The sequence below is a fragment of the Nesoenas mayeri genome, assembly GCF_963082525.1.
Source record: "Nesoenas mayeri genome assembly, chromosome: 2".
Taxonomy (NCBI): domain Eukaryota; kingdom Metazoa; phylum Chordata; class Aves; order Columbiformes; family Columbidae; genus Nesoenas; species Nesoenas mayeri.
In genome coordinates, this window is record NC_137543.1 from 102,022,270 (window position 1) to 102,049,030 (window position 26,761).

The 26,761-nt window shown below is 43.5% G+C and overlaps 1 protein-coding gene across 2 annotated transcripts in view; it reads right to left on the reverse strand.

Annotated features, from left to right (window-relative positions):
* Positions 1-7,412: 7,412 nt before the first annotated feature.
* Positions 7,413-26,761, reverse strand: part of SLC66A2 (solute carrier family 66 member 2) — a gene marked incomplete at both ends in the record, with an annotated part of 61,007 nt that continues 41,658 nt past the window's right edge. The window contains 2 exons of one of the 2 annotated variants that reach the window (XM_080340600.1): positions 7,413-7,620; positions 24,669-24,885. In XM_080340600.1, the coding sequence (XP_080196726.1) occupies positions 7,413-7,620; positions 24,669-24,885 (425 nt within the window). The remainder of the gene's footprint in view (positions 7,621-24,668; positions 24,886-26,761) is intronic. The other variant, XM_080340601.1, reaches the window with a different exon arrangement.

A 26,761-nucleotide genomic window follows, 5' to 3' on the forward strand; every position in this document is an offset into this window, starting at 1 on the left:
GCTAACAGTTGGATATAACAAATACCTTTACAAATCCCACCATTTCTCCACTTTCTGAGGGGAGGGTGATGTTCAGCCAGCAGTGAGTCCCAACTTTGCATTCTCCTTCTCACCGGTTCTGGCTGCCATGGCTGCAGTCGTGTGCAAACAGGAATAGTACAAAGCTGGTGAAGTCAATAAGACACCTTCAGTGGGCACAGACTGAGCTGCAGTGTAGCAGCTGTGCTCTACATGAGAAGTACTCTTTTTTTTTTTTTTCCTACTAAGAAAAAGACAATTTTGTCATCTAAAAATTAGAATTATTGTTCTGGCTCTTCTTCCTAATTCTCAAAATATTTAAGTCAATTTAAAGGGAAAATGAATGGTGGCATCTGCATGTTTCTTTACTGAAACCAGCCCATGAGCTCTCCAGCCTCCTCCTTGCAGGAGCTGTGTAGCTGCTCCAAGTAAATGCACTGTGTGGGTCTTTCAGTGCTCCTGCAGGTGGGACATGACCAGGGGATGGAGGGAAATAGAGCACAATTGCCTCTTGTACCTACACCCCCGTTTGTATTAAAGCCTGTGTCACCCTCCATATTCTTCTCCTGCCAGGAAGGGGACAAAAGCTCATGTATTGAAGGTGAGATTTGTCTGTTTTCTTTTTTTTTTTTCCTCAGCGTATGTTGTAACACCAACCATACATTAATAAACTCCCATATTAAGCCATTCTTGATAGGGATGGAGCAAGGGAAAAGAAAAGGTTACACTTTATTTTAATAAAAATTAGAAGCTTTGTTGCTGCATGCTCGCTTCTGATGATTTGGGTGGTGGGGGGAGGCAGCATTTCACCGTGCTGCTGTGAAGCCATGCGTGCTGCTGCTCCAGCAGGGTCCCATGCCACCAGCCCTCTCTGGCCCATAGCCGCCCTGGCATTGCTCCTTTGAGGCCATACCCAGGTCAGACAGCCCCCAGCAGTGCAGTGGGGTCACTGGGCCAGGTACTGCATTTTGTTATGCAGCTCAGAGCATCCCATGTGCTACACACATGGCTCACTGCTGGGTGTTACGAGAGATGAAGACAGCAAAACTGAGCCCCCCACCTTGCAGGCTGCATTGGAGTCTCCGGATCCCCAGCTATATTGAACTACAATCAAAATGAATGCAGCTGCAGGCACCATTCCCAGCCCAACCTCCCAGCAGCACATCACTCCTTGGGCCAGGTGAGCAGGGCTGGTGGATGGTGCCTGGGTTGACTCAGACTCCTGGCAGAGCAATACCAGGTTGACTCATGAGAGATTTTAATTGCATTATTTTTTTAAATTCTGATCCAGGCACTTCTTGCATTAAGGCTTATTAAGGTTTGACATCGGAGATACAACTTTGCATTTAGCTGACTGCAAACTAGCAAAGTGAGTGTTGCCGGGGGGCAAAGTGTGACATGGTGCTGAGGGGCAGCACTGCATTCCATGGTGGTGTTCGGGTGCAACAATATATCTCCTCATGGGGGTGAGGCACATAAATGACCAGCAACATTAGCTTCCTCTTAGAAGAGCCATGTTGGAGTAGACATCCTTGCAGACTGGAAAGTTTCATGCTCACCGTGCTAACAAATAACGATGAATGAACGCTGGTTTTGGCTGCACAGTATGAAAAACACGTCACCAAGACATCCAACTGCAGCTCGGCAGCTGTGTAGATAAACAGACTGATGACACATACTGTGTTATTGCTGTGCTCCATCAAGTTTCTATTGTCCTACAACAGCGACTTCTTTATATTTTCAAAAGGCACGTAATTAATTCCAGCACGCAGAGAGTTTTAATAAAGGGACAAAGCCCACTCGTCTGCTAGTCAAGGCCTGCTTTTAATAGAGTTTCATTCTATCTATTGAGATGACAGATGAGGAAACAAATATAAACCAGGAACCTTTTAAACAAATTATTTTTGGAAGCTGCATAAAGTTGTGATGCACACATTGTCAGACATAAAAGATACCCAGAGGAGCATGAGTTTCACCAAGTATAGCTGTTGTTATGAGTGATGCTTATTACCTTTGATCAGCTGCTGGAGAATGGTTTGTTTTGTTGCATATAGTTGTTTTTTTTCTTTGACTTGGCACATGATTTAAGACCATTTATCTCTAACTGTAATAAATGTTACACTGCTGTCTGAATGCATGCCAGTGACAGCAGGTAGTTATACCTGTTTCTTTGAAACACAGTGTAGTGCTTCATGGTTGTAGTAGTTTTGACCCAAGGAGAAAAAAAAAAAATCCTCTATCATATGGGACAGAGACTAACAAGGCATGTGAGCAAAGGTGCCTCTTCTACACAGCCATCTCAGTGGCAGCATGCATGGGCCTGGACATACAAATTCTGGCAGCTGGCAACAATAATCATCTGAAAAACAGAACTATGTTGGAGAGCTAAGGATGTGGTAACTGATAAAGGGACAGAGTTAGAGGTAATGGCACAAAGTTCAGCACAACTCCTGCTTGTACAGCACATAGGTACAGCTATGTCCTACCTCGCAGCAACGTCAATTAGGAAAAAGCACTAATTGTAAGAAAAGCCTGACACTAGTCTCATCCCCTCAGCAGTAAGCCAGAACAGGCATGGTCTATAGCAGTCTCACAGCAGATGCCTCAGGGAGGCAAAGTATCCTTGACTCTCACAAGGCCCAGTGCCTGCAAGCTGCAGCCTTGCAGGAGGATGAAGCCTTGGCGTGGAAAAGGAAAGAGGTGGATGGAAGGACTGATGAGTAGAGAAATCCAGCATGGTTCTACTGGCCCATCTGGGGCTGAGCAAAGCCCCCCAGTCTCCCAGCACAGCTAAGCCAGCACCTGCAAGAGCCAAACCCACATAAGCTGGGGCACAGAAGGGGCAGGACAGGGGTCTGGAAGGCCTAAGTCTGTTTTTCCTTTTGGGGCCTTTCCGGATGCTGACGTCTGCTCGGGACCTGGCTGCTTTATGAAGCTGTTTATAGGGAGATCTGCCTCTGCTCCAGGGTACGCCTCACATTTTGTTCTAGTCTCTTATTTACTGCTGTTGGCACAGGTAGCCACGCAGTGTGTTTATTTACTAGCATATTGTTGACTTGCACATTGTCTTCTTTCTGTTACAGAAAGCCACCAAATCAGCTACAGCTGTCAGTCAGGTCCTTGAAGCCTTCTTGGCGCTCAAGCCTAAACTACAGATCACAACCAAATTTAACAAACAGTATCAGTGGGCCAACTTTTGTTTTACTACCCAGTGCCAAATTTGAGCTTTGGTTTTAATTGCATGTAACTACATATGTAGATACATGCACCCAAACATCTAAGCATGACATGTCTCTCTCTGTGGAGCTGTGGCACAGAGTGCTGCCTGCATGGCCAAGGGAGAGCTTCACCCCCAGGCCAGGGCAGCGGGACAGAGGCCCTGCTGCTTCCCTGGCTGCTGCAGCATCTAGATGTGGCTGTGACAGCTTCTCTTTACTGAAGGAGCTCCCTGCTGTCTTGTTTAGGGCCAACCCCACCATTAGTGTCCCCTCAGTGAGTGCCAGTGCAGCAGCCAGTATCACCAGCACTATTTGGGGTAGATGGTACAAGTACTATTAGTAAAGCGCAGGCTTGCTGTTTTAAGAACTCTTGGGCTGTTGCTCTCTGTGCTCTCCACTGCCTGCAGACTGTAATGGAGCAGGCAGGTTTTACTGCCCACCCTCTCCTTTTCTTCCTCCTTTACCTGAACTTCACTTACTTACCTCCCTTTGCCCTTCCAGGTATTGATTTTCCTTCATTCCCTCCTCTCCAAGAGTGTCTCCCTTCAGCTGAGCAAGCTCAGTCTCTCGCACCTCCCTGCTGTGCCCCCAGCCCTCTCTCCTCACCGACTCCCCTTCTCCAGCTTCCGCAGCTACTACACACAGCAACAGCGAACCAAACCTTCTCCCCACGCCAGAGCAGCCAAACAGCCCACAACAGCAACCCAACAGGTCCCAGAAGCCACACAGCAGACCCAAGGCTGGTCTTGACTGTCTCGCCTTGTTTTGACATCCTAAATCAACAGGGAGGGAGGTCAAGACCCCTCTTGGCACCCTGGCTCACCATGCGATGACATGCTCAGTTTCTTCAACTTCCATGCAGAGGCTGTAAAGAGCATGTCACTCAGCATTGTCCCATCTTTGACATCATTATGCAGTTTGCATGATATGGGGCTTTTTAAGCTATATAATCATCTGTTAGTAATCGTTTTTTTCTGTGAGCATCAGAAGCATAAAAGAGTTTAGTGGTCATGAGGGTAAGTTAACCCCAGGATGTACAGAAGAGCAGGGGACAGAAATCAAGAATCCCTGTAATGCATCATAACTTCAGGACAATTTACGACTTGTGCTTACCCACTCACCGGGAACAAAAAGCACGCTAATTATTCATACAGACAATGCTCTCGACAAGCAGAGTTATAATAAGAGTTAAGAAGCATGCATCTTATACCTGATCAAAACAAAGCAACACTGCAAATTATATATAATAAGTAATTTCTATTTAAAAAACATGGCAACCAACAGAGAAAATAAACTCCATGAAATGTACCATACATTCAAAGAGATGTATTTAAAGTAACTGATTTCTTATTCTCTGAGGTGATCAATACAGATAATTCCTGACAATTAAAAGAACAAAACCAAAGTTTTGTAACATTTTGTCCCTAAAATATCTTGCAAGATGAAGTTCAAGAGTTCCTGGCCAAGAGTCCTACCTTGCTAAACGCCACATGAAGATTACTCTAGACATGGTTTCACTGGCTTCTCTTCCAGCATTTGCAGCTCTGGTGTGAATGAGACTGGTCTGCAGAGCTTGCTTGTTTGGGTACTGATGACAGACTCAAGAATCTGCCCAGATAAAAGTCCCAAAAGGAAAAAACAAGCTGTAGTTCAAAGCCAAAGAGGTGGCCACAAGTGTGCACTACCAGGTGAAGCTATAACATACAGAAGTGTATTTCTTAACAGCCATTTATTTCTTAGATCCCCGTTTGATCGAATATTAGAAAAAGACCACCATATACAAAAATCTTATCATTACAAGTTATTAAAAAATCCTTCAGACCATTAAAACACACAAGAAAGTGTTTGTTTGCATACAGTAGAAATACAATCCTCATTAAAGCAGCGTACCAGAGAAGCCAGTTGTTAAGTAAGTTTTCAATTAGAAAAGACAAAACCCCCAATGTTCCTGTAACACAACCAGAACATTGGAGAAAAGAGAGCAACAAAACATTCATAGTCTGCAATGCCGGGTACATCGTCTTAGTAAGGTCACTTCAGGCCTAAAAGAGTCCAGTATCGAACAGTGTGGAATCAGTGCCCAGGCAGAGCGCTCAGTGCCCAGCTCCCAGAGCAGCCACCCTCCTCAGCTCTGCTCTACTCATGCAGATCCCACTGGATCTGCGGGGCAGGAGGGACTTCCCGAGGATGCCCTTCCTTCCACCTCCAGCAGTGCCTTGCCAAAGGGCAAGACAGCTTGCTGGCCCCAGGGCAGGACTTCTGCCCACAGGTGTGGGCCTCAGCCCTCCGCCCCCAACGCGTCACCTCCAAAACCAAACAGCACATGCAGGGGGAGCCCCGATGACAGCCTGGGGCTACCTGGGGAGTGAAAGGGGCACAAGCCTGTAAAGCAGCAGAGGGACAGCCCACTCTTCCGTGTCTTATGATGAACATTCTCAACCGAGCACCATGCAACCACTGCTGCAGCCTGCTGATGCTTCCCCTCAAGAGGACAGTTTGCCATTGATGAAGACAGTCCAGACTCAAATCATGAGGTCCTCAAATAAAACAGGGTAGGGGAAGTATCTGATTTACATACTGAACTTATTAAACCTCAGACTTGCTGCCATCGATAAGAAAATATAAGCTCTTGGCCTAATCTTGGAGAAAAGATGATTCTCAAAAATATGTCCCAGCCCTAACAACTTGCCTGTGGTCAGACAGGATTCACCCAGCAGCAGGGAGGGAGCCTCATGAAGAAGAAACCAGCACAGGCATAGCTGTTCCTGGGCCTGTCTTGCCATGGCTGCTTCACACCAACCAGGGCAGTTTCATGACGGCAGCTGGCAGAAGCCCAGGGACTTGGCCACAGCTCCACACCACCTGCATCTGCTAAACATGTGCAGTTCTCAGAAAGGGCACGATGACCTATGCTGGCAAACAGCTATTGCAGACAACATCTGCATTTATAAATAAACTCTGCTCTTTCAGCTTTCCCAGTCCCTCTGTCTAACTACAGGCTGCTGATTATTCTAAGAGCCTAGAAGATCTTAAGCAACAGGAAAAGGAAAACGTGGACTCCTTCCTTGTTGAGTCAATGCAAGAAACACCTCAAAACATAAACTGATTCTTGTTTGGCATTAAACAACATGAACGTGAATCTCAGCCTCCACAAATCAAACTGTCAGATGCTAGTCCTGCTCCATAGGATACGACTTTTTCTCTGTCTCAAGCTTTCTCACTTCCCCTTCTGAGGCAACGGAAGTGGAGCTGCTTCTACCTCTGTAGCTCTGTTGCCATCTAGAAATGCTTGCCTGGCAATACTGGCAACACACATCTGCTGGCCCCCTGAGCTTGCGAAGGATGTCCTGCAACTGCAGGAGCAGTGCTGCACCCTCAGTGCAGTGTGGTCTGCTCCCAAACCCCACCGTTTCAAAGCAAGACAACCTAAGTTACCTGCAGTCTCCTGTTAGCTGTTCCTTACAGCTGATCACTCAACTGGCTGTGCCTGCTCTCAACACAGCTCCAATATTGTCCATACTCAGACCCTCTTCATCATCTCCTTGATGTGTCCACCTGTCATACTGATCCCACGGAGGGGGTGAACACCTGCCATTCACTTGATAACACATTGATTCTTTGCACTGTGTATGACTGGTTCATTCCTGGCTGCTCACCTCTTTGCAGAGCCCCTCTCCCCTGCTCACCAGATACCCTGAAAGCTCCTGAATTTTTGCTCCAATACTTCTTCCTACATTGTGGAGATACTGAATGCTAGCATATGCCACAAACCTCCTGCCAATAAACAGACTTTATAAATAGGTAAAAGTTTCAGACAAATTATCCTATAATTTCTGTGGTGTAACACTATTAAATAGCATTAAAAACACAAACCATCCAGCCCTTGTGATTGAACATACAAACATTTGTGAATTGATAAGGCTCATAGGTACATATGCAAAAATAAAGTGCCACTCCCCCCACCAAGAAAGAGTTCTGTACAGCCAAGTCTGAAACAGAGAGAGCAAGTTATTTAAAATGAAACCTCCCGAGCTGATGTGCAGCCAGATTTTCAATCCTTGTTCTCATTTCTGCTTTCAACTTGCCAACACAGGAGTATTTACAAGCGGAAGAGGAACTGCCATGGCTGACTCCACCGCACTGTTGACCTGCATGCAACCTGTCCAGCTAAGTACATCACAGGGCCTTGGTGCTGGCTGGGTGTGTAGTGTGGGACACAGGCTTCTGAGGGTAGTAGCTGTACAAGTAAGCCTGCAGCAGGATAGCGATGTCCACAAAAACCTGCAGGAGTCCACAGATGGAGAACTGAAAAGGAGCCTGATTCAAGATGAAGTAAAGAGTCTTGAACGTGTCCCCACTGGTCCACATCAGCACCATCTTGACACTAAAAGACAGAAAAAAAGGGAACAGTATTAACTGAGATGAAATTGGCTTGTGGCTAGCCCTGCCGTTCCAGTGGATCCCACCTACTTCAGCAGTGGGTTGGGACCCTGCTCGACGAGGGCAGGCAGTGTGCCACGCCAAGACGTGTGGCCACTGTATCAAATTCTCTACCTCACAAACTGCAGCACTCTTATCTCAGCAATTACAGCTCCAAATACCTGTGGCTATGAAAGTATCCAACATTTTAAAATATCCAGCTAGGATATTTGACTCAGCAGTGCTCTGTAAACATGACTGCCACAGGCTGACAGCACTGACCATCATAAACCAAAGTAATAGAGTGCACAGGAAACAAAGGCAATTCATCCCAGCAATTTTGTGCTCTTGCAAAGTGAAGAAACACATAGACTGCTCTCTCATGCATGCACACTTTTTTAGCATCTGCTGAAACAAACACTTCTGATAGGTATAAAAAAACATTTTTTATTGCAGAAAATGCAAAACCCAAAGAAACCCCAGAAAGGACAGATTGTTCAGTAGTACAGAAAGAGGGGAAACAACATGCCTGCAGCTGTTACTGGAAGGATGAACAGCACTAGGGATTTTTATCAAGGACACAGATCAAGAGCAATGCTCAGACTTCCTTTTAATAGCTATCCTTGCTTTCATCTTGCTGTACTGCTGAGCCATCCCTTGTCCTGCAGTCTAGCTCCTGCTCCCCCACATCAGGAGAAACTCTGGGGAATAGAAGCAAGTTCTTCAAAGAGACCAAATATTTTTCAGTGCCCTCAACAAAATCTGAACAACCAGATCCTGAAGGCTGTTTCGAAGCTTCATGCACTTTAACAGGAGAGTTTTTTAAGCAGCTGGATAAGCGGTGGTGGACAAAAGCTTTGTAGTTCACAGTATGAGCATTGCGCATGATTTGCTGCAATTATGAGCAATTATGTTTTGCCAGCACTGACTCCAATTCATCAAATGCAGTCAGGCCCATGCAGCAGGGTAGGACTTAATGTTCATTTCTCAAACATTCAGGCAGGGAACTAGCACAATTTGTATTTTGGCCACAAGTACACAATACCATTGCAAGCCAAATGCAGCAGCCCACTTTCTCCCCATATGGGAAAGGTGGCCAAAAGCATCGGTTTATACTGCCCCACGGCACCAGAGAAACACAAGCCTTTTTGTAACTCCTGTCATGGGACTGAGACCATGAAACAGGTCTACAATCCCATGGAGCTTCCAAAGAGAGTCTCTGTGTGGAAGTGCAAGCAAGGACATGGGGTTGAGTGAGCAGTCATTCTCCACCCAGGATCATTCTAAAAATGTAAATAAATAATCAGAGAAGGAAAACAACTGCTGAACCCACAGTGTCATTTGTGCTTGGTGAGAACGGCCTGCACCGCCTGCCTTGTGCAAGTTCCCAGTCACACCAGGTCACCTTACATCACACTTACTGGAGGTTTACAGACACAGGCGGTGGTGGACATTGTTTGGAATTTCAATTAGGAAAGGCGATAAACTTTGAGGGTAGTAAAACTGGCACCTTGCTTGCAGTCAGGCAGCATTCCTCCTCCTCTGATTTTAAACATATCAGTGTTTGCTGGGCAACTGACCACAATTTAATTGTTAATATGTCCTGGCATGCTTGGGGACACTCACTAAAAGCACATGCTAAACCTGGCAGGTCAAACTGCTTGCTGTTGACAGAAGGGTGATTCAGGGATGCCACAAAGTATCTGAACAGGAATTTAACATGCAAAGGATATTTGTCACATATTCCCGTGAAGAAAGAAGCTAGCTGTGTTTTAAAAGTGACCCCATGGTGCAGTGAAGACGTGGAAGAGAAAATATACACAGTCAGAAGATGTACAGCCTACAGAAGAGTTTACTCCCCTAAAGAAAGAATAATCACGGGGGGAAACCCTACAGACACATGCAGTTCAGCAGCGCCATAGGAGCCAAGCACTAGAAGCTCAGCTCTAGCTCTGTCACATGCTGTGCTGAGTTCGCCCAAGCAATTCTGGATTTTGCTGGGAAGCCATCTGTGAACTCAACAGCCTGCCATACTGACTGGGTAACTGGGTGCATGCTCCAATAGCCTTTGCATGTTCCAGAGCACCGCTCTTCAGCTCATATATCAGACATTCAAGGAAATCAGCATCATACCTGGGGTTCTCTCTAGGACATGACTGCTCTATACACAGGGGAATCTCAACCTGGCAAAAATTATTTTTAAAAATGTAGTAGATATTTTAAAGAGTTAACACCACCAGTCTGTCACTGAATCAAAATTTATACATCTTCCTCTGTCCAATATCTTGGACAAAACAGCAGAGAAAACCTGTAAATCACCAAGGTACTATAAAAATGCAAAATATATAGAAAACACCTGATGTTCCACAAACCCTTAGTGCTGCAGCCACACGGAGGTTCCCAGAGCCCAGGGTTAATGCAAAGCAGTGACTGTGGGAGCACTGTCTGCTCTCCAGAGTGGGGATGGGACAAAAGGAGCATGTGCAGCATAGGCCTAAAGGTACATGGGGTAACCAAAACCAGTTTAGCAGGGAAACAGGGACAGTGTCACACAGGAAATGAGACGAGGCAATGAAGAGCCCCAGAGAAAAGCCCAAGAGACATCAGATGAGAAGGGGGTAGGAAAAAGAGGTTGGAGCAGGACAGGGAATGACAAGAACAGATGAGAACTGGGAACCTGGGACACATATCCACAGAAATGACCTGAATTCGGGGTGGACAGATGGGGTAGTACGGCCTGGGACAAGGGCATTCAGGGTTGTATTGGGTTTGTGTGGCAAGGTTTTCATAGCAGGGGGGCTACAGGGGTGGCTTTTGTGAGAAGCTGCTAGAAGATTCCTCCATGTCCAGTAGAGCCAATGCCACCCAGCTCCAAGATGGACCCACTGCTGGCCAAGGCCAAGCCCATCAGCAACAGCGGTAGCACCTCTGGGATAACATATTTAGAAGGGGAAAAAAAAACTGCTGCAGAACAACAGCAGGAAGAGAAGAGTGAGAATATGCGAGAGGAAGAGCTCTGCAGACATCCAGGTCAGTGCAGAAGGAGGGGCAGAAGGTGCTCCAGGCCCCTGAGCCCATGGTGCAGACCATGCTGAGGCAGGTTGTCCCCTTGCAGCCCATGGAGGTCCATGGTGGAGCAGACATCCACCACGTCGCTCAAAGCGGACCCCACACAGGAGCTGCCGGATGTCTAATTTTGATTGGCAATAAATTAAACTAATTTCCCTAAGTTGAATTTGTTTAGCCCATGATGGTAATTGGTGAGTGATCTCGCTGTCCTTATCTCGAACCATGAGCCTTTTCTTATATTTTTCTCTCCCCATGTCCAGTTAAGGAAAGGAGTGATAGATAAGCTCTGTGGACACCTGGCATCCAGCCAGGGTCAACTCACCAAAAGGGTGAAGCTAAATAATGAGCAGAAGCATGTGCTGGCCCAGGACCCCCACCTCATCACTGCAATGTCTGCAAGCATCCCTGAATGCCCCCAGCATCCTCTCCAATTAAGCAGGTGTCTCACTCCTCCAGTGCCTGCCCTAGGGAGAGGAAAAGCTACAACTGCTGTCAGCTCTCCCACATGTCAACAACCAGCATGCATTTGCACACACAGCCTGAAAGTTTCAGCTTGCTGACAAACCCATCCAGTGTCTGGGTGGCATCTCGGAGGAGAACAGAGCTGCCCCTGCCCCCACTACTGCATCACAGGCCCATGCCTCAGGAGGCTGGGAGGGGGCTGAAGGAAGTTTACACCATCAACATGGCTTCTGCCACATCCTATTGCATACAATAGTAACGGCCCTCCCCCCTTTTTTGGGCTGTGCACTTGTCTTGTCCTTGCTGCATATGCAGATGCCATTTGCAATAATGCAACGGTGCGTGCACAACTATGCGTGACTGATCACATAGATAAACCATCACTGCTCTCACACTGTCAGCTATCGTGTCACCAGGATAGAAAAGCCAGTTGCCTGCAGCTTCTCAACTTCACCCACTTGCTGAGGAAGCCAGGTAATTCTTGTATTTGTTCTTCTTTTGGGGTAGAAAAGAAAGAAACCAACTCATTTTGGGCAGATAGCTGACTCTTACCTGCCCTGGAGGAGAAAAGAGTAGTGTCTGTGCAGAAATTGAGAGTTTTATTGCCCAAAACAAACAGAGTTTTCAGTTCACTGTGGGGAAGGAAGAGGAAAAAGGGAAGAGCACACCCAAGCTGTTCTTTCACTGCTCTGCTGTAACCTGGAAGATGTGTGAGGCTCATTTTTAACAAGCTACCAGTACACCAAAGGGGGCAACCCTCTAGTCTCAGTTTTCCTGCCATTCCCTCAGGTTCTGTCATTGGTCACCAAAGAGAAGAGATCAGTGCTTGCCCCTCCTGCTCCCCTTGTGAGGAAGCTGTAGTTTGTAGAACAAGCCCTATGCGTGGCTCTGCTCCTGTGCAATGCCATGTGCCAGGTTCCACCAGCTGGCAGATCACAGTTCATTGATGTATGTCTGGCCCTTGGCTTCATGGCGCAGAAGAAAATGCTGCACTGTTAACACAGATGAGGCTTTGCTGTGAGAAGGAGGCAGCACCCACCATCAACACTGCCCAAGACTGGATACTCCTGCACAGAAGCTGCATGCGGCAAAGACTTTCCAACCTTACTCATGAAGACCAACTTCACACTGTATCATCCTGACACCTGCAAAGCCATGTGAGCAAAGCTGCTCTGCACAGCACTGGCTACACAACAAAGCAGGATTTAGGAGCAAGTAAACTGATATCTTTCCTGAAATAACCCAAAGCTAAGCTGGGGAGATGTGGAAAGCAGGAAATGCTCACTTTGCTGATTTGGAGGATACAGAGTGGCAGGACAGCTCAACTGCTCTTAGCACAGATGACTGAGTGGGTTAGGAGTGAGCAGTGCCACAGAACAATATGGGGAGGCAGAAATAAACAAATGGCAGCAGCTGGTTGTGTGACAACAGAGATGCCAACTGGAGGGGCAGGAGGCAGGAACCATGCTGAAATAGCTGGTATTGCCAGAGGCTGAAACAGACTTGTGGTAAAAATAGTACTTCCTAGTAGTGTAAATCAGTGCTGCAGTATTCAGTGACAACACACCTCTTAAAAGCAAGCATCTTCCTTATAGCTGAGATCCTTACAAGGAGCTGCTTATGTAGTAACAGTGCCAGGTCTGTGTAAATTGCAATAGACCACATAGAGAAAAGCTGGTATTTTTCAACTGCTCTTAAAATCTATAAAAAACACTTATTTATTCTGCTGTTGGAATTGATTCTCAGAAAGAAACTGTCATTTCTGATCAGACACTGGACTAGGGCCGGGTTGCTAAATACTGGTTTTTAATATTGTAATATAAAAATTCCCTACAGTGCTGCTGTTCTCTACCACTGGTACTAGATTTCATAAAGACACTGTACCAATCTTAATTTGCTAAATAAATAGCATGCTGGAAAACAGCATTAACATTTCTCAAGGAACAACTTGCTTCATTCAAGGTCCTTGCATATTGTGTATTAATTCTGAAGTAAGAGCAATTAGAGGTAAAAACCACCTATTAGTATGCCGTATCTGCAGTCAGCCAACAAACCATATTTTTTACAAAATGTTCCTGAAATTATTCATATGTAGAAAGGGACTGTAAAGTGCATTCCGAAGGAAAACAAAAACAGAACCACAACCTTTCTGTTGCTTCTCTTTGAGGAACTGTACTAGTGGCTGAGTAACTTACAGAACAGTGAGATTAGCCAGATATTTAAGCTCCAATCCCCCCTTATCCAGGACTAATGTTATTTGCCTCAAAGCTTTTCAGCAACTTCATTCCTTCTGCTCAGAACCTGGCTGTGACAGTTTCAAAGCCTCTGATTTTCCACTGGAATCTTTGCACACTCTGCTCAACAGTTGTCACTTCTTGGTCATCACATCTTTCTTTTTCCTTCATCTGAAAGAGCAAAAACTACCAAAAAATTATCTTTTGGAAAAAAATAAGATATGAAGCCGCCTCATTCTCCTCCCTGGCAAGCTAGTCTGTCTTAAGACTAGTTGCAACCATCCATCAAAATAAGTTACAAACAGCAGCACACCAGCAGAGCTGCAGAGCAGCAGGCTGCAGAAGACAGGCTGGTACTTAGCACAAAACCTACACAAGAAGAGAGACACAGCAGTACTCATTTCCCATTCGCACTATAAATTTTCTCAGTCAGTGTTATGACTCTGCATGTTTGTAGCTTAACACACAAACCCAAAAATACCCTGCAAGCTGAAAGACACAAAGGGAATCAGACATTACACAGTGACTTCCGCTGAGAAATTCTGTAGTGGTTTCATCAGACATTTTCAGCACAAATAGTAACAGGAGGTATGTGTTGCCCTGATGTAATTACAGCCTGCTGTAGTCACAAATATAGTGCTAATTGTGCTCAGGTAGTCAATGAATTCAAAAATTCTAAGTTATTTTCAATAACAGAAAAATGAGTATAATTTATTGAACTTTATCTGCTTTGAAATTTGTGAGTTGTGGTTGTTATTTTTGTTTTGTTTTTCTTCCTAACAGAAACTAAAAAGAGGAGAAGTAGCCTGGACTCTTATTCAAGAATCAGTAGAAGCTGACTGCAACTTCCCCAAATCATGGCCAAGTGCTAGACTGAGACACAGGTGATGCCAGATTTAAAAATGTGACTTTCTAGATTGCCACAGTTTCAGGGATTTATTCAAATGTTAGCACTTGACTTTCATATATGTTAAAAAATGGTAAGAGTTCTTTAAATGACTGGGGATATAAAACCAGAATAAAATCATTGAAGAGCTGACAAGCTAGTATTTTTTCTAGAAATAAGGTCCACATCAAAACAGCTTGTCAATAAGTATTTTGAACACTGCAATTGGTTTCTGGAAGATGGTACAGAAGGTATCTCTCCTGCAACCTTTTAAGCTGTTACCTCCCACAAGCCATTTGCATGGGAATGTCTGGAAGAGAAAGCAGATTCATTTATAACATCCTGACTTTGGAAAACTTTCAGCTCCGATTTGCAGCTCCAGAACATTCTACTCAGAGAAGACAGCAAGCATCCGTAACACTGCACTTCCATCAGAGGCTGGCCTGCCTTCAACAGTGAAACATAGACCAGAAAACATGAAACCTGAATGCCATGCTATTTTTAACACTGTACAAAACAAACAAAAATTATTAAGTAGAGCATTTGTTCCTAACATAAAGCCATATAGCTTAACAAAAAAGTTCTGATGCTAACCAAATTGTTTAGCCTGCCAAAAATTATTAAACAGGGAGACAGAAAAAAAAAAAAAAAAGAAAAAAAAAAAGAACAGGAAACACTGGGATCAGATATATAAAGTGTCTAAAGTCTGAAAAGCCTGGAATTCAAGCCTGAAATTCTTCACCAGTCCTACATGCTCTGCCTCATCGAGAGTGCCTTGCCTCACTTCTCAACAATTCTTCTGAGGCAGCACTGACCATTTCCAGAGGGAGCTATTACTATTAATTATTATTAATATTTGTTATTATCAATACTAATAATAATAGTATTTGTCCAGCCCTGCAATGCTAGCAGAAGTTAAGACAAGCATGTAGCAAGAGAGGTTCAGTATCTATTTTGGATCCCTGGAACCAAGCTAAAGCAAGCTGAGTTAAAGCCACATCCATGGATACCACAGAGGGCTGTAATACAAGAGCAAACTATCTGAAAGCTCTGGAGATTTTCAAGTACTGTACAAGTCACTGAGGAAAGATGAAGTGGAGGATTCTACTTTGGAACACCACCAGGCAAACAAACCCACAAAGATGCAGTCTAAAGTCATTTTTTGTTGGTGGCCTCTTTTTTAATATATGCATTTTACGCAGACTCACAAATAAACAACAAAAGTTTTATGGAAAAATAGGGTAAACAGGTATTTGTCAATTATTTTTCTTCATTAACATCTGTTTTGTAAACTTCCAAGAGTGGCAGGGTGTCAGGCATTTTGACTCTGCTTAGCAGGCCCACCCAAAAGCCAGTATTTGTTAGAACATGCTGTCAGAGGAGAGTCAAGGGGAAACTACAAGACACACAACATGTGGCTGGTGGATAGTCCAGGATCACCGATACAACCTCTCGCTATTTCAAGCAGATACACCTAACATTTAGTCTGTAAGGGTCCAGAAACTGGCAACCCTTAACAGCTGCAAAATATTTCTAGTACTATACAACTTCTACAGCAAAAAGATCTTAACATCCTTAAACACCCTAAGTCTGTGCAGCAGCAGTCTGTGGATCAGCAGAAAGACCTGAACCACGATTCACACCAGTGCCTTCCTGCCAGGAGACACAAGTGGATGCTGGCCAGGCTGCAAAGCTCAGGTCTGCTCACTCAGGTGGTACGAATACTATGATATGGGTTCTGCTTCTGGTGGATTTGGAAGCTTTGAAACCTGCCGCCATGACAGGGAGCAGCTTTCCTCAGGTGCTGGGGCAGGAAATCATGCCCTGCACTGCTCACTGCAATAATACAGTCAGCTGCCAACATGCACAGTACTATCAGCTTAATGTAAATGGTGCAGCTCACACCTAAACTACACCACCCTTCAGCATCTCACTCATGAAGTTGTTTTTGAGCATCTGTCCCCCTTTCCCTGTCTCTCACCTCCCGCTCAAGGTGTTACAGTCAAGGGAGCTGCAGGCACAGCTACTGGCTAATGCTGCTCTAGACTCCCCACAGGGCCAATCGGCCCCCCAAACCTCAGCTGCTGCAGCCTGCCTGCTGCTGGGAGGGACACTGATGCTACACCCTGCAGGGCCAGTGTTAAGAGATGGCAAAATAATGTCCCTGTGTAACGCTATTCAGTGTATTTCCTTCTCTAGTTCTAAATAACTTGGGACACATTCAATTTGAAAGATAACCAAAAGACAGGAGGGAAGAGAGCTTTGCTTCAGCACAGCTGCCACATCCCAAGGCTCAAATCATAATGCTTTCTTCCTGCCTTAGACCAACAAAGAAATCATCAGACTCTTCATCTAATTTAGGTAATTTGAGCACGTTTTCCCCTTCATCTTCATAAGGCAACAGGTACATAACCTGGGCATGCTTTTAGTATTCCAATTCAACAACTGCAATTATCACTTACGGTCAACATACACAAGATAACATTCACAAGATAACAGTGCTATCTCCAGTGCTTACCTCGTTCTAAGTTGTCTCCAAAGCCAGCATTCCCCCCCGCCCCGCCTCCTCTCCCCACGACAAAAATCTAATGATATTGCAGTCATTACTTTTCGTGAATTAGTCACATCCTTCGGCTAGTAAAATGCTTCTCACATTCTAAGAAAACACTGGAGAAATGTGTGTTAAATAAGAGCGATCACTCAAGGACAAAGCCCTACTCTCCAGTCAGCTTATTGACTGGAAATACGGCAAGGTTTTGCAAGAAACGAAGCTCACATTCTTCTCAAAAAAGCTTTGCTGTTATAAGGAAATAACCCCTGGCAAGCTCTATATGGAAGTTAAGTCAGCACCTAAGTCTTCATATGAAATGCCAGGCTTTCCCCTTTCCTTCCACATGCATGGAGGTACAGAAGTGAAGTCCATGGTGACAGTAATGCACCATACATAGAGAAATGCACCGTACATACAGTAACACACCATACAAACAGCTGTGCTGTTTCTCAAAGCAATGCCCAGCAGAAGGCTGTACTTTATCAGAAGGTGCCACCACCACAAACCAATGCTTTCTGAGCCCCTTCTCACACACAGAATTACCACAGTGGCTGCAGATCGGCACTTTTAAGCCCTGCTGTGGACAAGAAATAAAAGCATCAAGAATCATGTCCCACACACAGGAGCATGATGCAAAGTAGGGTCTTTGCAGTTCAAAAAGGACATTCTCTAGCCTGTCTTCCTTCTCAAACTTCCCATCTGCCCCTTTGCACACTAGGAATCCTGTTTTAGGAAATTCTCTAATACAAGATGAAGTATCTGAAGGGACAGGGCTTTCACCACTGCCCTGAAAGCTTACCTGACAATGCCGGGACAACTTGCTTGGCATATAATTCTATTCCCTTATGTGGACATATATCATTCCCAGCCATCTTCCCTGGAACAAATTAAAACCCTAACTTTGAGCCTTGTTGAAACAGCTTTTTCTGACACCAAGTTTTGTTTCTTTCTACATTCCACTCAAGAATACTACAAGAACTTCCTCTCCCATCTCACTTTTTGGGCAGATCATCCAACATGTCAGTCACTACACTTCTCACTCTTCTTCTGGTTTCTTGTCCTCTGTGTCTGAGGAACAGGGGACCAAATGCACCATATTGCAGGTCAACTCGTAAAAGAAAATCTCTCGTTTTTCTGGACCACTTTGCAAAGTCACTTCCCAGCTTAAGTTCCACCAGCCTCTTCTTCCTGCTGTTCTAGCTCATCTATTAACCACTTTAATTACTCACCACTCTGGTCACTTTACAGATCTTCATCACAGTCAGTATTACCATTATGGATATTTCCATCCTTGCATCTCAACCTGTATTTCTCCAAACCCAAATCTCAATGTACTTCCATTCCATATTTCTGATCCCACTCAGTCCTACTGCACTGAGGAACACAATTCTGCAACGACATAACTAGATAACTTATCCTACAACTGGCTGCACTGAACTCTGGCAAAACAATGCAGATGCAGGAATTTCAAGAACTGAGGCACTTCTGTTCCCAAATTTGTTTGCAACAGAGGAAAAACACATTTTTAGAAAACTTTCATCTCTCAGGTGCCTTCATTACAAGCTCAACTTTGACCTTTTGTGACTTGGCAAGCCCTGACCTTAACTATGCAAAATACCTTGCATGACACTTCCTTGCCAACAGAAAACAGAGGACCCAAACTTAATAAAATGTTTTTGTAACAGAAGTACAATAAATTTTCTCTTTTATTGCAAATTTTCAGGGCACAGAGAAATCCATCAACTGAAGAGAGCACTGATTAGACATACCAGCAGTGCTTTCTTCCTAAAAGAAGCCTTGTAAAGAAGCCTTGGACTATTTCTAAAAGACGAATGCTTCTGGTTTGAAGTTACTTGCTTTGAATTTACTTTTGAACTTATGGGATGAGGTGCCAGGGGAAGAGATGTGAGAAAGGTTCAGTATGTGCAAGAGCTTCAGCAGTCCACACTGTGCTACAGTCTGGACGATGCTTAAGAGAAGTGGATGCTGCTGCTCACACTGTCAGAAATGTGGGGAGGGTGAGGGAAGGAAAGCCTCCCACACCCTCTTGGGTTTTTCTACCTGCCCCTTCCTTCAGTTCCTGAAATTCTCAGGTGTGTTGAGTGCACATGGCACCAAGAACTGTCTTTGCAGCCCCATGTTGTCCTGCTTGCAGGCCTTGAGAGAATAGCTCTGGGGAGACACAGCAGGTCAGCAAGTAAGTACAGAGGTGAATGAGCACAGCAACCCGCAGGCCACAAGTCCGCACAGCGTTGAGCAGAATGGGCAGGTCCTTGAACCCGGAGCACCAATCACAGTTCGGCTGTAACTGAAAACAGGTTGCGAAGAAGAGGAGAGAATCTGTTTGCTTCCTGGGATCAGAACATAATGTTTTCAGTCTACCTGTTCACATGCTGACAGGAATCTGCCCTCATCCTGAGTAGTAACACATCAAAGGGAGAAGAAATCAGAAATCTTCTGAGGACTAGAGATCACTTTCTTTAACTTTAAAAGAGCCAGATTCAGGAAGTGAATCTGATGTTTGTGGTATCTATCAGAACCACAAATGAAAAGGGGGGACAGAAAAGCTCTAAGTGGCAAGCCTGATGGTTGTACCAAAACCTGGTACAAAACCTGATACTGACTACTCCCCAAAGTCCTGCAAACCTGGATGTGTATGTAAAGTCCAAAATACACAAACACGAGTACTTTATATAAAGGCCACCATAAAGGACAACAGTAACCAGCTGATCAGTGCCACAGTAATGAAAGAAGAAATGTCACCAAAGCAGAAACAATGAAACAAGTAAAACTCCCCCAACAAATTGACCACTGGCTGGAGCCTCAGAAGCAATAACAACTATTTTTGCAGACCCATGGAGAAAACTAAAGATCTGAGTAGAAAGAAAGAGCATTTAGGAAGACAAATTAATACAATCACAGAACTACAGTAAATAATGAGACTAGTTTAAAGCAGGAAATGTGCAAGCATGCTGACAGTTTTTATTAACTTAGTGAAACAGGAAAGGCAGTGAAAATAAGGAATGGCCTATACAACATGAAGTACAAACCACTTTTAGGAAGAAACTAAGGAATTCTGCATTTACCCAATGTATTTCTGGCTCACACTTAAGACCTTAATTTCTCCATTTGCGAAGGTCACAGATTTACCTTTCAGTTCCTAATTATTCTCTTGAAAACCACTTTCTCTTTTATAACCTAGCCCCTTATGATTATCTACACAATGCCTTCTGTAATGAAAAACATGTATCAGATGATTTGAACCCACAAAGCCATTCTGTTTTTTTTCTTTTTTTTTTTTAAACTAAATGGCCCCCACTTCTCATACCCCTCTTCGATCTTCTCTATTTTGATTGTTTAATACATAAAGCAGCTACTATTTTAAGAACAAGAGTAGACACTGTTATATCAGCATCTGGAGGCTACAATTCCAAACCCTGAAAGAAACTTAACTCTCTTCAGCAGCTTCCTTGGTGTTAGTCCCAGACCAGACACAATGCACTAACTCATGTCACGACTGTACTGGCCAGTGTCTGCTTTATGTATAAAGCATACTCAGAAAAGGAAATCTTTCATGTAGGCTTCCATTATCCCTACTCCTATTTCTTCGATTTTGCTCTCATCCATGCAATTTTCTGTCAGTGAGAAACAGAAGCTGAGTGGAAAAAAAAAAATAAATCAATACTGCCTTTGCCTGCACTACCCTCTTTTAACTTACCTTCCTTTTAACACTTTTTAAGTCCTTTTACACTAACTTTCTCCTTTACCAAACCTCCCCAAAGTAGCAGAGATATGTAACAAAGTTGCTGTAACAGATGTTGATTGCATCTAACGACGTAAGCTAATGCATAGCCACAACTGTTGCCATAATACTTCTCTCTAGCTCAGGTTCTGTTTTCTTTTAAACAGCAGAACTCCAAAGGAACTAACTCACTGGGGCTGTGTACCTATTCACGATTCAAAAATTCTCTCAGGCTAAAAAAATCCCAGGAAAACATAGCAGTGGCATTTTTAGAGCACTTCCCCAATCTCCTTAAATCTAAAATCTCACTACTGGAGGTGGCTGGACATTGATTAACCAGACCTGAATAAAGCCTTCTACACCTGTTCACCACACCACCTGGCTTATCCAATACAGGCAGAAAATCCAGCAGCATGCATTTATCTTCAGAGTTTGAATAAAGCCAGGATTTGTCTCTGGGACAAGCACTGTCTTCAGAAGTCAAAAGCTGCTCTTTAAAAATGATATAAAGAGTTGCCTGTGTCATAATGGAAAAAGCTATAGATCAGTACCAAATAAAAGCACCCCACAATGAAATTTTGTGTCCCTAAGAAATACTATCTTCTAGTATTTTTATTATTATCTGTAGGGGAAAAGAGGAAATAATATATCGGGATATAAATGTAATATAATTTCTTTCTTTCATACCCCTTCACACTGCACTTACTTTACTGTATACATTTGGGATAAACTCCTGCACGTAACTAGCTCACAGCTGCAGCGCACCTCATAAAACATTACTGAATGGAAAAGCATTCTTAACATTTCCAACTCTTGTCTCTAGCAGCTTCTGAGACAATAAGTGCAGCCTGTTTCTCCTTCAGTTACTTGAGGTTTTTAAAACAGAGTGATCACGGTGACCAACCCAGTACTGTCACAGGAGGGGCTAAATTAATATTTTCAATTTTCCTCATTCAGCTTTTTCAGGCCAGACTTCTCAAGACAGCCTCATACAAACACAAGCAGAGGAACTGATTGTGCTGGCTGTCTCTGGGTGGCGAAGTTCTGAGCCTTTCACTCAACGACAGCCAAACATGTCAGTCAAAGATGTGCAGAAAGGGAGTTACTTTCAAGCTGACTAAAAACTGGCCATGGGGTAGAAGGGAGACCTGGGAAACAGCTCACAGAGAGATGACACAGCCCTTACCTGGTTCTGTCCCTCTGACCAGGAATTACTGGAGAGAGTCCAGTGGAGAGCTACAAAGATCGCAGAGAGACGGGGGTCTGAAGCATCTTTCTTATGAGGAAAGGCTGAGAGAGTTGGTCTGTTCAGCCTGGAGAAGAGAAGGCTGAGAGGGGATCTTATCAATATTTATAAGTATCTCAAGGGTGGGTGGCAAGCTTCCCAGAGAGGTTGTGGAGTCTCCTTCTCTGGAGACATTCAAGACCCACCTGGATGCATTCCTGTGTGATCTGTCCTAGGTGAACCTGCTTTAGCAAGTGGGTTGGACTACATGAACTCCAGAGGTCCCTTCCAACCCCAGTCAGTCCATGATTATGTGATTCTGAAGCCGCACACACAGCCCTGATCCAGGCAGGTGCTGCTGCCTTCCCAGTGTGCAGCCAGGGAGAGACATCAGTGCACACCAGAGCCCCACAGCTGCTGCAGCAGGACCCATGTGATCCCACGCTAACCATTGATGGGCATGTTTGGGTGTCACTTGTACTGTGGCTTCTGAGACTTCAAGATATGTAGCCCACCTCAGTCCCACTGCCAGACCTCTTTTGTGGTGTCAAGATCTTGAAATATTTTACCACATAATATATACAAAATTTACAAGTGATGAGCAATCTTTTAACCTCATAATGCTTTTTACCATATCACAGGATGCCTCCTGTATTTCAAAGCTCCTAAGTTTTGAGGTTGCTTTCTTCCTTTTTCTAACTGATGAAAACATAATCATACCCATGATTCTAATCCATCCCGATAACAATTAAAGTCATTAAATTACTCTTTTCCTAGGTGACTGGACAGAACTAGTTTTGTCCTTGAACTGAATGGAGACTAAATTAAGTGATTATTTCCTTGATAGGTATTAACACAATTCATTTAAAAAAGCACTTCTGTCAAAGTTAGTACCATAATTAATAGAAAATATGACTGTACTATTTAGGTTTGCAACTATTCAAAGGTACTCAAACAATAGAAGAGAGTTCTAAGTTTCTATAAAGTACTGATTCCAAAAGTAATCAGGTGATTTGTCAAAGAGAACATAATGAAAATTTCTGTTCCTTTGAATGACTTATTTCTGTTTACTTAATTATGGCAAAATTTCTACTCTTCAGTCATCAGCCTACCAGGACATGCTACACTATCTTCCCTCCACAAAAGCTGTTAGCCAGCTGCACCTCCTTTCTGCTTTCACTGTTTCAACCACCAATGTCCAATGTCAGGCAAAGTACTGCTTCAAGAGCAGAACCAGAGAGGGTAAATGCTTCCTGAAAAATCTGTGGGCACAGTCAATAAAGAGGGTGGCTATCGCTGGACCTGGTTCTGTTTGATAGCAAGGGTACAGGAGCTTTCATATATTTTCTCTTGACTAGACACAGCACTCTTTTGCCAAACAGTTTTAGATGAGAATTCTGCAATTCTGTGCCTAATGCTTTACAAAGAAAGCATTGTTGTGAAGCACAAAGGGGTTTTTTTTCCTCTCCTTGTGCTTAACAGCATATACAGGAAATTGGAAAACTGAAACTCAAATCCTCAGAGAGGAGCTAAGGAAAAGCAAAACACTATCTGGCAGTGGTTATCATAATGTGGCATTATGGTATTATGATTTGCAGATAAAAAACATAAAGGAAAAGTCAAACCAGAGCATACAGAAGGTCTAGTAGGTAAATTGCCTCTGGATATCACAGGTACAGAATTTTGCAAGGCAGCATGTGCATAAAAATACCCCAATATTTTGCAAGTTAACCCTGACTCTGTCAAACAAAAATCCAAATAAAAAAATGCCTTAAGCATCAAAGTAAATTTCTGAACACTCCCTCAACAGCATTTCAAGCTAGAAAAGAACTTAAGAGTAGCTAGTAGAAGAGTCTCCAAGCCAAACAAGTGAAAGGAACAATGTCAACAAAGGACAAAATTAATTTGGTTTGGGGGCAGTGGGGAATGATTATTTTTATTGACCAAAGTAAAAATTATCCCAGCAAGTTTAAAAGCAATGAAACAGAAGTCATTTCAAGACAATGAAAGAGGAAACAGCCACAAATGATCACAGCACTCCATGAACTGAATATTCTGCTGTACTGTTTTTACAGACCACTGCACTGATGCACCACAGTGAATATTTTCTTAGAAAGCTTTACAAGTTGCCTTTAGAATTTGGAAATCTTAGTGTTATGACTGAGATATCCAGTAAACAGTATGAAAAGATAATCTTCTGTAATGCCCCAGCAGTGAGCACAAGATCAAAGTTTTCTGTCCCACGCTTGTTTACAGAAGGTTTCCCAGTCATGACTGTAAATGTCTCATTTGAGCTTTTTAAAATGTCAGTTACAAGCTTTTACACATAAATAAATACTGATGTCATTTGCTACATAAAAATTAATGTATTAAAAAAAAGTGATGAGTAGGTAAGTGAGAAAAAGTGATGAGTTAATATGTGAGTTACACTGAATTATTTGCTGCCAGCTCAAAATATTTCTTGCTCTTTATTACTTTTGATATGCAAGATCTCTTTAGTCCATTTCTGATTACCAATGTAGCACAGCTTGAGTTGAGCTACAATATGTTGCTAATGGCAACAGCAATAGTTTTACATTATTTTACTAAAACATGTTTCATCTTGGAACTAGACTTGGACAATGGGTCAGCCCTCAGAGGTGTAATGGAGCTCCCACTGCCTTCAGCAGCACTGAACCAGCTTCTGCTGACAGAGAAACCTAGTCCAACAGCTGCTGTATTTTCAAACAAAATTCAGAAAGATGACATTGCCCTGCCTAGAAAATCATTCCCCATGCTACACAAAGATTTACCTACACACACACACACACACTTAACTTGTTTTACGTAAGACAAACACCATACCTCATTCCTTCTGTAGACCTATTCTGGTAGTTACGATAGAGCTGGGGAACGCCTAACATAGCCTCAGTGAACACCGCAAGGAAGCCCAGCGTTTCCACAAAGACAGATGAGTCAAGCCAGAGGTAAGTGATGTAACTGGTCACACCAGTGAAGGTCAGGACACACTGCACGTAGTCTGTAAACTTGCTCCAATGCCAAAAATAGTTCAAGTCAAAATCTGCAACAGAACAGGAATGGAAGAAAAATAAAATATGTTTTCCCAACTGGACTCAAAGTTAGTCAGTGAAGAACTCAGAACTGGGAAGTGTGAGTGAGCCACTGTCAGTCTTTGGAGGTAGGGGAAGGCAGATAACAAAGTAAAGGATTAAACAAACAAACCAACCCCCCACCAAACTCAAAATAATCAGGAACAAAAATAATAATAATATTGATTTGGAAAACATTTTTAGTGGGAGTGTTCAATAACGAAACAATAAAACAAAGACTTGCAAACTACTAAAATATTTATAAATATGACTTTTAAAGAGAAAGCATTGACCTTCAGGTATCAAGCACGAAGAACTCTGGATATGACTCTACCCATGCTGGCATATGAAGCATTTCACAAATTCCTTCACAATACTAAGGAAAGGCTAGAACCACATTGATGAAAGCACCCTCTCTCTTAGGTCATTATCTCTACCTTCAAATGCCTCAATCCAAGCTGCTTAGGAGGTCACCTGAAGCCCGCAGCTCTGGTCCCTGGTGCGTTGCAGGGCAGGCTGCTGTGTGCAGCTGGCACCGCTTTCCTAAGATCAGTGCAAGATCGTGACAAGAATCCCCACGGAACAAGGTCTCCCACAGACCTCACCACTTTTCACTCCAAGGGCAAAAAACGTGCTTCGCTCTTGCCTTTGCCAGTAACAATGAGCGCAGGGTGCACACCCATTTCTACATCCATCAGAACAAAACACTACACCACAACACAAAACACAATATCCTCTCTTGAGAGAATGAAAAAGCAAACCAGCCGCGTGCCACTTGCTTGGCACATTAACAGCATACCACTGGAAGATATGTAGCCATCTTCTTGATGAATAATACAACACATAATCCTATTACCATTTACTGTATAGCAAAATAACAACATAATTTTGAATAAGAACTCCAAAATAACTGTTCATTAGCAGGTGCTGTTCATGTTTTCCTTTCTTAAAAGCATTTGAAGTTAAAAATACCTACCTCGGACCAACTGGACTCTGTTAATTATCAAGACAATGAACCATCATTCTAACAGGGTTATTAGAACTAGCCCAAATATGTGCAACACACCAGCACACCACTTAGAAGCTTTCTGTCACTGCCTCCTCAGCAGAAATATAGAATGCTACAAAAAAAGTCCTACTGTTAACCCAGACAAGGAAAACATTGACCTCCACTGACTAACACAACAAATACAGTGAAATGTGAATAAATCTGTACAGGCACTTAGCTGCCTAAGGACACATATTCATGCCAAATAATAGTTTCATTTTCTGCTTCTTTTCACACTTTCATATCATTATCAGTCTGCCCTCACCCTTTAGTAACTAGTGTCCCCTCTTCAATACTTGGCAAACCCACGCCCCAAAACAACTATTGACTGCATCCAGCTGAACCATTTTACTTTGCCACACAAAGAGAAAGGCAAAACTGGCCAGTAGCAATATCCCACCTGTAGCATTGTCAGCCATCACCCAGAACTGAACTAAATAATCTGTGGCAAAGTCACTGTCAATGTGATGTTGACCTTCAGTATTTTATGCCATTGGCTCCTCAGCCTCAGAATTCAAGGACACCAGACTAAATAAAAGGTAGATCTGGTGTTGGCACAGCTCACTCAGCATGTGAGCATCACACATTTCTGGGGCTTTGTGAAGGTTTTCCTTTGTGAAGATGGAAGAGGAATAAAACAGAACAAAGCAGGAAAAAAAAAGGCACAAGACAACCACAATGGCAGGAAAAAATTATCTCTTTTAATTTATCTCTTTGCATTTTCTGTAGAGGAGCAGAGTCAATGAGAACCTTCTGACAAGGTAGAAGGAATGAGAGACACTCAAAATTCCCATTCCTTT